General features: G+C 35.2%; 1 protein-coding gene across 1 annotated transcript; it reads left to right on the forward strand.

Annotated features, from left to right (window-relative positions):
* Positions 1 to 3,418: 3,418 nt before the first annotated feature.
* LOC127938139 (uncharacterized) lies at positions 3,419 to 8,908 on the forward strand. Its single transcript, XM_052534568.1, has 4 exons — positions 3,419 to 3,653; positions 3,751 to 3,916; positions 4,006 to 4,121; positions 7,577 to 8,908. Exons 1-4 carry the CDS (start codon positions 3,489 to 3,491, stop codon positions 8,378 to 8,380), a joined length of 1,251 nt encoding a protein of 416 aa, XP_052390528.1. The 5' UTR covers positions 3,419 to 3,488; the 3' UTR covers positions 8,381 to 8,908.
* Positions 8,909 to 13,403: the final 4,495 nt, after the last annotated feature.

The raw sequence follows: 13,403 nt of genomic DNA on the forward strand, positions 1-13,403 counted from the left end.
AAGCAACGAAAATACATTTTGGTCCAAAAATAGCAAAAACGACGACTTTATTCAACATTGTCTTCTCTTCCGTGTCTGTGTGAGAGAGAGTTCAAAACAAAGCAGCTGGATTTCCGGTTCGCGAATGAATCATTCAGTTCACCAAATCGAACTGAATTGTTTTAAACGGTTCGCATCTCTAATACGCATTAATCCACAAATGACTTAAGATGTTAACTTTTTTAATGTGTCGGACACTCCCTCTGAGTTCAAACAAACCAATATCCAGGAGTAATTCATGTACTCAAACAGTACATTGACTGATCTGCTGTTATGAACACCGAGCCGAGCCAGATAACGAACAATAGACTGACTCGTTCACGAGTGAAGAACCGATTGCACCGGTAATCTGCTCGCAGGCAATCTTTTACTGTCTATGAGGCAACTGTGGGGACATGGAGGCATGACGTCAAGGGAGAAGCCCATAGAGAGAGTCCATAAAAGCAACGGGACAAAATTATTCAACAACGTCTCCAAGATTCGGTGGGTGATTCAGATTTCTCTCGGCACAGCGGTTAGAAGACTTACAGGTTGCTCACGTGACATTTACGTCATCAAGTTAATTTTGAGTCTGCGCAGTACGCCCGACCCTCAGGAAGTGCTTGCTTCTAATTGACTTCACTTGTCTCCGTTGAATCCAATGGGGTCGCTGTGTCCATTTCTTTTACTGTCATTGAAAATATCTAAGAAAAATTTGCAGTTTATTCTTAAACCAATCAGCGAGCTCGAATAGTGGAAGCATAGTTACAGTTTAATATTTACTCTTCTTATTTAATTCTATGTATGAAATGATGTTATTATGTTATGACCGAGCGGCAAACTCCCGCTCTCTCTAGTGAAGCCAATAAGGAAGTGACTAAAACTGCAATTTTTAGTCGACTGGCCGCTTGAGGCTGGCTGCAAAAGAGAGTCAATCCCATTGACTCCCCATGTTAAAATGCCCAACTTTACAGCAGAAAAAAAAACATGTTTTCAGCCTGGTGCAAAAAATTATTTTGGTCTATATAGCTAATTTTGCCCTTCATGACAACTGTGAGGGAGGTGATTTTTTTTACTTTTAAACTCATCCGTTTAAATTATATTAAGCCTTAAAGTTCTGCATAATTAAGGGCGTGGCCACTTGAGTGACAGGTGAATTGCCACTGCTGTCACAGCAGTCACGCTAGGTGGGCGTGGCTTCAGCAACCAGCTCCCGCCCTTTTGCCAATTTTTGATTGTCCGGGATAGTCGCGCGGTGACGCGCTGCCAAGATGGCGACAGCTCGTTCTGCACACTTTAGGTTTCAAAAACTCTCTTCAGGAGTCTACGGGTGACGTCACGGACACTACGTCCATGTTTTTATACAGTCTATGGTTATGACTTAGACATTTTTACATATATGAACAATATTATTATTTCGGTAACACTTTAGAATAATGGTCCATTAGTTGATGTTAGGTAACTTTTTTAGTTAACATGATCTAAGCAAGAACTATCCTTCTACAGCATTTATTAATCTTAGTTGATGTTAATTTCAACATTTACTCATGCATATTCAAATCAAAAGTTGTGCTTGTTAACATTAGTTAATACACTGTGAATAAGCATGAACTAATAATGAATAACTGTATTTTCATAAAGTAACATTAACAAAGATGAATAAATACAATAATAAATGTTTTGTCCATTGTTTGTTCATCTTAATTAATGAATTAACGAACATTAACTAATGGACCATTATTCTAAAGTGTTACTATTATTTATTTTAATAGTAATTGGCGGCCCACCTGCAATACCATCGCAACCCACAGGTTGAAAACCACTGGCCTATAGGATGCATTTTGAATGTCCGGTAGTCCTCAGATAACATTATAGTATCAGTCTCGTCTAGTTAACGAAGACGTGGCATACATTTTGTCATAATTTCGTCATCAGATATTATTTTTAGTTCGTCAACGTCTCGTCTTAGTCACATAAAAAATGTCCGTTAACGAAATATTTTTCGTTGTCGTCTCCGTTGAATGAGGGACTGACTGGATTTATAAATTGTTAGACATTATTTTTGACAGGCTAAATTAATTATCTCTGATGATTGTTTCTTTGAAATTAATATACGGTGATGAATGACAGAAAAATGCAATATATTAGTTGTTTGTTATTGAAATCTGTTGGATGGATTAGTTCATATTTCATTATTTTTACTTTACTATACTGAATAGTTTAATTGGTAGCCTATGTCTACTACATCTACTTTATCACTGTTACAACGGTTACACAAGTCAAGTGCAAAATATATAAAAAAGTATATACACTAATTGATACAAATGTAATATTTGATTAATTAAAAAATAATAATAATAATTGGATCAAAGTTATTCAAATCCTACTGACAAGTTTTGAACAACACAAACTGAAGGTATGATCCAGATTAAAACTAGGATTGGATTCCGTGATCTAATCTGATTTCATATTCCTTCTTTCCCTTTTGAACAACCCATTTTCAAGTTTTGATCCAATCCAATAACCAAAATCCGATCAGCTTATCTTTGAACAACTGGCCCTATAAAATAATGAAATAACTGATGATTGTGCATGTGGTAAAATCAACTGCAAATCAAAGACAGCAGAGCAGCAGAGGAGGATCAAACATCTTCACAAACAGCTTCACCAGCTTCACCCATTAGATTGAATTTATTCCTGTCAGACATCTGAAGCTCTTATTGAGAATTAACAGAGATTTAAAGGTTGATATTTGATTCATTTGTCACAAAGTCACCATGTGGTGGACAGTGTTTGGTTTAGTTGGGATATTGTTCCAGGTACTTCTTGTGTTAGTTTCTCTTTGGCTGCTGTATCTTTGTGTTTGTGAAACACTGTTTTTTTGTGGCAAAGAGAAGCAAAATTAAGAGAGCTCAGATGTTATCAGCTCTTTGTTGATGGTGAAAAAAGTAATCCAATAATTACTATCTAAGTTCATGAAGTTAGTTTTTTATACATCCTTTACATTCTACAGAACAGGCACCAAGAGCAAAATACTTGCTTATTTTGAAGATGGACAAAATGGATGTGTTTAAAATAATTTGAGAAAAAACATCAAGAACTCACCCAGAAATCTAGATTTTAGCATATGCATCACAGCAACGGTAACAAACAAAACCACTTCATAGCACAAACTCTTCCTTATTTTCCAGGCTTTTTTTTTTTTTTTTTTTTGATTGTCAACAATGATTTGATGCATATCCAAAATCTTGATGTCTGTGTGTGACAACATGACGCGTTTCCTAAAAAAAAAAAAAAAAAAAAAATAGGTATCATTTTGATTCACACTTCATACCAGTTGGTGGCGGAAAGAAATACACTATTTTGTTGTTTGTTAACCGAAGAAGAAGAAGAGCCGGCGTTCTCTTTCTTTTACCTATGTCTTTTACTGTCTATGGTGTTCTCGCTCGAGACTGGAATACTCCAAAACAATGAACCCCGACACGGTGGTCAGCAAACAGCGTGCCTTTCAAGTTGTCTGTGCACTGATATGCAGCGAAAAACATAAAAAGAAAAACAGACGAATATGGAAGAGAGAACGTGTGGGACGACAACGGGAGCAGCCCGGATTGTCTGTTCTGCAGAGGGAGCTGGAGGTAAAGAAATTAAGTACCGCATATTTTTCGAATCATTGAAAAGCCTATGTGAATTTATTCTGTTAGAAACTACGTGTTTGTGCTTTCCATACAATAGATGACTGATGAGAATGGGTTCAATGAGCTGCTGCGGATGACAACAGAGGAGTTTGAGTTCCTGCTGAGGATGGTCGGACCCCTAATAACCAAACAACACACAAAAATGAGACGAGCGATACCCCCAAGAGATCGCCTGTCTGTGACCTTGCGCTTTTTGGCAACAGGTGGGTCTGCCAGGACAACAGAAAAATAGCCACTGGTTTAGCTGTTGTCTGTTACTGTATATTTTGTAGTTACTCTATTTGTTATGCAGGGGAAACATTCAGTTCCCTCAGTTCTGATCACGGGATTGGGGCCAGCACTATTTCACAGATAGTTATGGAGACTTGTGGCGCTCTGTACCAGCTCATGAAGAAAGACTACCTGAACGTAAGCTCTGATTACCACTATTTACACAAGTAGTTTACATGTATTGCTTGCTAATTTAAAAAAAAAAAGTAAACTGAATTCCACCATAAACATCTGCTGCAAAACACGACAAAATAATTGTAGTACAGTGACTGGGAAGGGAGATGTTTGTTGACCTTCGAACTTGTGGGGACACGATAACGAATCATGACCCTGCAATGCAAAGCCATCAAGATCATATGTTGAGGGAACAAATAGTGTAAACAATCATAGAACCTGGGATTATCAGAAATGGGGATTATTAATAAATCAAATTTTACTTTTAATTTAGGATGACAGTGTGGCATTAACCCATTTAACGTAATCCCAAATTTGTCCCAGACATAAAATGATGTGTCGTTAAATAATGTGTCATTAGTAACCCTTTGAAATAATAAATTATTTTGTATAGATTGTTTTGGAAAAGTGTGTGAAAAATTGTGTTTTAAGTTAATATGTGTACAGGATAATATGTGTACCGAAATATTTTTGCAGTCACAAAAAAGGTTAGATATCTTAGCCCAGCTATTTTAAACCGTTTGTTCAAATTCTGTGGTTACTATTATGCATAAAAAAAATGCAACATTGATAGGAATACAGAGATTAAAAAAAAAAAAAAAAACAGCATTTCAAAATGTTAATTTTCATTGTAGATTTTTTGTAACATTTGAATTTTATATGTAGTTTATATGTATGTTTATATGTTTTTCCATATTTGCAGGAAGTACACTAAAACATCAGTCAGTTAGGTTTTTAGAGCTTTATAAATGAAAACCTTTTTATGGTCACTGTTGTGACCGGTGGGATTAAATTGGCTAAGATATGGCTATATTACATTACATATGCACAGCATTCAAATGAGGTTTGAATTATTATTTTTTTTGTATTATAAATATATGGTAAAATAATATGTTTAAACATCAAATAATGCTATAATATTTAAATCCGCAGAAATACTGTAAATGCTGAACTGTCATGCCAGTAAATCTTTGCCTGACTATTCCTGAAGCTTACACTGACCTTCTTTTTTATGTGTTGTTAGTGACTCATTTAATCCTTCACTCAAATGATTGGTGAAAAATAGTGAATCTTTCACAAAATGAAAAAAATAGACATGAATGGAACTATAGGTTCACTTATTTGTTCACAAATGCTGATTAGTTTCTCAATAAAACACAACTAATTATATCTTTATATGAATCCTTGGTAAAAAACCTATTAATGATAAGTGTGAAGTGAAATATTATAGCCTAAAACAAATGTTACATTACCGTAAAGAGCAGTTGTGATAATTTATTTTCGCTCACTGTCGTAGGCCTACAGAAAAAGTCAAAATCAAAGCTTTTTGGCATGAATTTCAGACATTTACAGTATTTACAAAACATATACTTGCGTATTCAAATATATAATGTAGAACATTAATTAGGTAAAAAGAAACAAGAATTGAAGGGGAAATAATATTAAGCTATAACAAATATTAAGCCATATATTAAATATTAAAAACATTATTTCTTAATTTGTACAGATTCTATGTGCTGCAAGCGCTTGAGTCTATGAAAACTGAACAACCTATAATTATTAGTATGTATGTATGCTAGAAAGAGTTGACTTTTTTTAAAGAAACAGTATTTCAACATTGTTTTTTGTTGGATGCCGGCCATATGGCAGATAAAATGGCTAAGAAAGATCTTCAGCTGGAAATAACAGAATGCAATATTCCAGGATCTGATGTTAAACCTATATCGAATCTGTACATTAATAAAAAATCGTGAATGGAATGAATGCATATACAACAAACTATATGATGTGAATCCAGTAGTAAATTATGTAATTACTGTTTTGAAAATATATATGACTAGGTTAATAGATATGACAGAAGACGTCAAATTGAACACTTGAGACTGACTCGTTCATATTTATACAAAGGACAAGAGGAACCAGTCTGTGACTTGTGTGAGATTTTTTTGAGTGTAAAACATATTTTAATAGAATGCCCACATGATTAAGATAACAATATTATTCAGAAAATATACTAAAATACTTTTTTTTTCTCTCCTGGAAGAATTTTAGAATTTTTATCACTGATTAAACAAAGATTGTTCTTTGCATGTTTTTGTATAATTATTGTTTCTTTAGAAAATGTTATATTATTGTAAACTATGTATTTAAATGATATTGTTAATGTTGCCATGAATATAGCCATTATTGCTGATATGGGGTTAAACATTAATATTAAACCATAAAAAGAAATGACCAGTAAATGGATTTAATAGACTTAATAATAATAAAAAAAGAAGAATATGCATTGTGTAACATATATTAATAAATTCAAACTCTAAAATGCAAGGTATCTATAGATGTGCACAATATAACACATATGCGCAATATAACATCTTAACTGACTTTGTCATTCTTAATTCAAAATAAAACGGATGTCATTTCCTCAACACAATAACACATACCGGGAAGTTAATTTGTTGTGGCCACACAACACTGAACATGTCCCTTCCTGGTCACCGTATTTTAGATAAGGATCTGAAGACATCTTTCACTATTGATTTCCATTATTAGACATGACGATAATATGCTTAAATCTCATCTCACAGTATCTGCATAGTAACAGGGTCCTGCTTTAGATTATATTTTTATGTAATTATATTGCAATATAAGTCAATAATGTCTCAAGTCATGAATTCATATTTAACTAGCTGTAGGTTTTTTTTTTTTTTTCATGTGAGAAATACAAGAATTAGGGTGCTTTCACACTTGGCTCGCTTGCCTGGTCCAAACCTAAGTTCGATTGCTCCCCACTGCCATATTATTTGAAATGGGTCCGAACCGCGGTTCACTTGCGTCGTCAAGCCAGCAGCTGTTTACTCCGTTGCTTAGTAATGACGGCACAGGAGGTGGTGGCAAATGCAACATTACTCTCTGCACTTTTATGTATTTACGTTTTTCGTGTACTGTTAGTTTTGTTTACAAAGCTTCGGTATCTAACGGTACTTGCGTCTGTCTTACGATGGTACTGCAGTTGCTCTAAAGAACGCTGAAGGTGAACAGAAATGAGATGTACAGCTCTATATGTTTACAGCGCGTCAGTCATGCTTGTCAGGAATATGAGTGAAACACACACACAAACACACATTTTCATCAAATAATACGTCATTAATAGCAGTACACTTCCCCTATTTGGTATGACTGCGTTCACATCAGCAGCAAACCGTACCGGAGTTCACATGAACCGTACTCCAGACCACCGTTTTTAATCTGACTCAGGTACGGTTCGCTCGGTGTGCACCCGAGTTCAGAAGACAGCGTTCACAATCATCCAAACAAACCGAACTCTGACGTCAATCGAATCTGGGATCGCACCAAAAGTGCTAGTGTGAAAGCACCCTTAGTGTAGAAACTTAACTGTTTTTCTGTTCTGTTGCTAGACACCATCAACAGAGGCAGAATGGCGGGCAATAGCCCAGGACTTTGAATCGAAGTGGCAGTTTCCACATTGCTTAGGTGCGCTTGGTGGGAAACAGATTCATATACAGCCTCCAGCAAAAAGTGGCTGCCTTGACAATAATAACAAGGGGAGATTTTCTGTGACAATAATGGCTGCAGTGGATGCAAATTACAAGTTCATTTATGCCAGCGTGCAAACCCAGGATAAGGTCTCTGATGCTGGACTATTCACTCACTCGGACTTGTGTAAAGCGATGGATCAGGGTCTGCTGAACTTTCCTCCACCTGAACTATTGCCCAACAGTGACATAACAATGCCGTACATGTTTGTGGGTGATGAGGAGTGTCCTTTAAGGCCTGATCTCATGACGCCATATCCAAATGAGCAGATGGACCACAGTCAGCGGGTGCTGAACTATCGTCTTTCAAGGGCACGGAGAGTTGCAGAAAATGCATTCAGCATTCTAGCAAACAGGTTAAGGGTTTTCAGGAGGACCATATTCTTGGAGCCTGAAAATGTGGTAAAGATCACTATGGCCTCTCTATGCATCCATAACTTCCTCCACAAGAGCAGGTCTGTGGCACATACACCTCCAGCCTTTGCAGATGGTGACCAAAGCATAATTGAAACAACCTGCAGGAATTACGGGAATGGGTCTTGTCAGACGGTGGAGCAAAGAAGGAAACCCAATGTGTCTGTCACGGCAGAAATGCAACGAAACCTTCTGTGTGAATATTTTGTGTCGCCGGCAGGTTTTATTCCTTCACAAGAGGAACACATTTAGCATTTTAGGATGTTACAGTAGATTTTTTGTAGTGGAGAACACTATCAAATATCAAGAATCAAATGTTTTTGTAAAGCACTCTTCACAATACACATTGTTTCAAAGTTGGTTTACAGAAATGTATGTGTGTGTGTGTGTGTGTGTGTGTGTGTTGCTCACTTTTTTACTGCATTAACTGCATTTTATTTTAATTTATTTATTGACAAAAAAGTGCATTTACAAAAAAAAATCATTTTCTTTTTTCTTTTTTTATGTGCTTTTTGTACAGAATGACTTGTATTATACTATATCTTCAGACCATGCAAATTGCTAATATTTTGATGTCATTAATTCAATTACATGTAACTACAAAGACTATTTTTTTGTAACCTTAACATTGTACAATAATTTAAAGTGTATACAATAATTGTTTAAAGTTTTACGTATATTAGTGTACAGATTCAAAAAAAAGTTTTTAACATGTAAGGTCAACATTGCTTTTGTATTTTACATCCGTTAAATAAATGTAACCCTGTTTACACAATCAAACCGACAATGTAACCATTTTGCTAACAATCCAGACACACACACATACACACACACACACACACACACACAAAAGTACAGTGTAGAAATGTTTCCTCTGGCTTTCAGTAAGATCAAAGGGTGGCAGTGTTTGGAAAAAACTCCTCCAGATCTCTGGTGTGTGTGTATGCCCTGCATAAGTACCCTGCACTGTAAAACCCGACAAGTTAACTTAACTCAAACCGTTTGAGTAAACAGATTGCCTTGAATTAAACCATGTAAGTTTTAAAACTTTGCATTCAAGTAATTAAGTGATTAACTAAGTGCTGATTGAGAATTAGTGATGAACAGCTGCTGTTAACAAACAGAATCACTGAAGGAAATAGAAACACAAGAACTACTACAACTGACTTCAGACACAGACTTAGATGAAATCAACTGAAATAAAATACATGAAATCTCTCAAGATCTGATTAAACAACCCCACAAACAGCATCAGCAGCTCCACTTATTAATAACCAGACTGACTTTATTTCTGTCAGACGTCTACAGAAGATCTTATTGAGAATGAACTAAGGTTTAGATGTTGATTTATTGTTTCATTTGAAGTAACCATGTTAGAGATCAGTGTCTGCTTTAGTTGGGCTCTTGACCCTTGATTTCTGTCTTAGTCTTTTCTCTGGCTGTTATAACCATGTGTTTCTAAAACACATTTGTTGTAACTCAAAAGCCCAGAAGAAATGCCATCAGGTGTTAACTTGTACTAAGGTGTAGGTTGTTATACATTTTATTGATGATGATAGTCATCAATTATTGAACTGTGGGGCGTCTAATCTCTGATGAAATAGGTGTTGTGTAATTTGATTGATTATAGTTAAAGTGATTTTAAGAGTCAGTGGTTCTTTAATTATCAGTTAATACAAAGACTTTCCAAACAGTTTGGACTTCTATGCCAGTAATTGGTCAAACACAGACATCAATAATCAGAATATGAACCTCAACAATGGTGACCATAAAAAAAAAAAAAAAATCCTGCAGAGCATGCTGGGAGCCATGGATGAGTTTTGTACTACAATAGTACCCAGCATGCATTGCAGCATGTTTTTTGTCACCATTGTAGAGGTTCATATTCTGATTATTGATGTCTGTGTTTGACCAACTACTGGCGTAGAAGAAAAATGTATGTGTACAAAATGTTTATGAAATTTTTATATTAACTGAATATCACATAACCACTGGCTCTTAGTGTCATTTTTACTAGGTCCATTTTTACTAACTACACATCTGTTTCATCAGAGATTAGACTCCGTATGGATCAATAATTGTGAAGAATAATGAATAATTATCATTACCTATATAAAGTATAACAATCTACACCTAGGTACAGGTTAACACCTGATGGGATTCCTTCTGGGCTTTTCGTTTACAACAAATGTTTAAGAAACACACGGTTATAACAGCCAGAGAAAAGATTAAGACAGAAATCAAGGGTCAAGAGCCCAACTAAAGCAAACACTGATCTCTAACATGGTTACTTCAAATGAAACAATAAATCAACATCTAAACCTTAGTTCATTCTCAATAAGATCTTCTGTAGACGTCTGACAGAAATAAAGTCAGTCTGGTTATTAATAAGTGGAGCTGGTGATGCTGTTTGTGGGGTTGTTTAATCAGATCTTGAGAGATTTCATGTATTTTATTTCAGTTGATTTCATCTAAGTCTGTGTCTGAAGTCAGTTGTAGTAGTTCTTGTGTTTCTCTTTTCTTCAGTGATTCTGTTTGTTAGCAGCAGCTGTTCATCACTAATTCACAATTATCACTCGGTTAATCACTTACTTAATTGCAATGTAAATCTTCTTTCAGTGAACTCGACTGAATTAAGTTCAGAGTACTTATAACTGTTAGTTTTTTCAACTTAAATGGTTTAAGGCAATCGGTTTCCTCAAACGGTTTGAGTTAACATAACTTGTCAGGTTTGAGTGAGGCTGTGTCTGAAGTCAGCTGTTGTTCCTTTCTCTCTTTTCTTCAGTGATTCTGTTTGTTAACAGCAGGTGTTCATCATTAAAGCTCAATTATCACTCGGTTAATCACTTAATTGCAATGTATATCTTCTTTCAGTGAACTCAACTGAATTAAGTTCAGAGTACTCATAAATGTTAGTTTTTTCAACTTAAACGGTTTAAGGCAATCGGTTTCCTCAAACGGTTTGAGTTAATATAACTTAAGGATGTCTGTTTACTCAAACGATTTGAGTTAAGTTAACTTGTCGGGTTTTACAGTGTGTGAATCTGAACGCAGCTTCTTTTCTCTCTGTTCTTCCCTCCATCCATAGCAAGAGAGGGAGAGGGAGGCAGGGCATTTCGGGGCTTTCTGCAGTAGCAAGATCTACACAGCAAAATCCCCAGTGTTAATTTAACACTCTTGAGTGTGGACTCATATAAACACTGAAGCAGTGTTAAAAGTAACACTGAAGCAGAGTTGAAGTTAATGAGGTAATTAAGAAGTTAATTGAGTGATGATTGACCATTATTGAAGACACCTGATGTTAACAAGCAGAATCACCAAACGAGAAAATCACAATTTGTGTGTCACCATTATAGTGGTCAGTGTTTGCTTTAGTTGGGATCTTGGCTTGCAACTTTTTAACTTTCAAATTTGTGTGTCAAGCCAAGGGAAAAATTGGCAATAATTATGTTTTATTGCAATCATTGCTTGACCTTAATTACTGAACTCATTTACAGTTTTTCCTCTTCTTATTGATCATTATCAATTGAAACAGCTTTGATTCTGCAAAGAAAGTCTGTATTTTCTATACATTTTGAAGGCATCTCTTGTGATTCTGTGATTATGATTTTTTTTTTTTCTTTTATTAAAGAGTTTTAATTTCAGGCACACACAGATAACAATAATCAGTGTATGAATCTCAACAATGGTGACAAACAGCATATTCAGATAAACAGATCTACTCTGAACATCACAAAACTAGATACAAAAAATGAACATAAAAACAGCAAAAATAAAATATATTTAGAACAAAAAGTTAAAAAGACCGTTCAGCTCATAATTTATTCATGCCGCAATGCATGATGGGAGCCATGGATGAGTTTTTATTGGCTACAACATGCTTTTTTGATGGTCACCGTTGTTGTGATGCTCACGCTGATTCCTGATGTCTGTGTCTAAACAAAAGATTTCTTTTTTTACGTAGTACTGACTATTAAAAACATGTCATACTATGTCAGAAATGCTCAGTATCTTACTTTTCTTTTTCACTTAATTTATGTATGCAGTAAAGAAACCTAAACTCGGGCATTCAGGTCACTCTATAACAAATAGCTCAAACCACAATCAATTGCACACATGATTGCCTTTGCTGTGGTCTGTCTGTATGATATAATTCAGTCATCACAACCACATAAAATTTAAAGATAATAACTGAAGGGTCAAGATCCCAACTAAATCAAACATTGACCACTATAATGGTGATACACAAATTGTGATTTTCTCGTTTGGTGATTCTGCTTGTTAACATCAGGTGTCTTCAATAATGGTCAATCATAACTCAATTAACTTCTTAATTATCTCATTAACTTCAACTCTGCTTCAGTGTTACTTTTAACACTGCTTTAGTGTTTATATGAGTCCACACTCAAGAGTGTTAAATTAACACTGGGGATTTTGCTGTGTAGGATGAGTAAAACGCAGCCTTATTTTAATTTTGGGTGAATTAACCCTTTAAGTAGGCTATTACAGTACATCTTTTATCGGATGGGATTCAAACCTTTGATTTGGTCTAGTTTGGATTAGTGTGTCTTTATAGGAAGTGACATTAATACTTGCTTCTTGTTATTAAAACTTGCCCGTTGGCATACTAAAATATTATTTGGAGAAGAACTAGCAAATGGCAAAAAGAGACAGAAGATCAGAAAGTCACAATTTCAGAACTCCAAAGCTTGTTTAATGCTTACCTGTTTTGCATTTATTTACAGATCATAATCTGTTTATTTGGAAATACAAAACATTTCCAACCCCATAAGAAACTAATGGGTTTTGCAATAAATTTTGTAGCTTAAGCTTGATACTGATTAAATTATATTTTCATATTAACATTAGTATTAATTGAGTTGAAAAGACTAAGAAAATCATTAATTAGCACTGTGTACTGCTTCTCATAAAATGTTAGTTAACCCACAGGAGAACAAATGTCCAAAGAAGTCCGAAAAAAAGTCCGGAGATATTGAATTACTTTTAAAACCTACCGTCGCAGAGATGAATCACAACTACTTGCGCGTGAGATCATGAACGATCTGAAATGTTACTGTCATCTAGTGGTATCTAAATGCACAGTTACAAGTGGTATGCTATATTTGTTAGATGATTTCGTGCAATGCAAAAACCGTGAAGAGAAAGTCTGAAAAGGGCAGACTCTAAAAGAAGCCACGCGTGTCATTTGATCCACGAGTGAAGACACAGTTCACAAAACCATTTCGTGATTGACCTGCAACATCTTCCTTTTATT

This window comes from Carassius gibelio, chromosome A20, assembly GCF_023724105.1.
Source record: "Carassius gibelio isolate Cgi1373 ecotype wild population from Czech Republic chromosome A20, carGib1.2-hapl.c, whole genome shotgun sequence".
In the NCBI taxonomy this organism is placed as follows: domain Eukaryota; kingdom Metazoa; phylum Chordata; class Actinopteri; order Cypriniformes; family Cyprinidae; genus Carassius; species Carassius gibelio.

Excerpts from the sequence above, each read along its gene's own strand:
- LOC127938139 (XM_052534568.1), top strand. The coding sequence starts at position 3,489 with ATGAACCCCGACACGGTGGTCAGCAAACAGCGTGCCTTTCAAGTTGTC. Across the intron at positions 3,654-3,750 it reads TTCTGCAGAGGGAGCTGGAG|ATGACTGATGAGAATGGGTT; the intron begins GTAAAGAAATTA and ends TCCATACAATAG. Across the intron at positions 4,122-7,576 it reads TGAAGAAAGACTACCTGAAC|ACACCATCAACAGAGGCAGA; the intron begins GTAAGCTCTGAT and ends TTCTGTTGCTAG.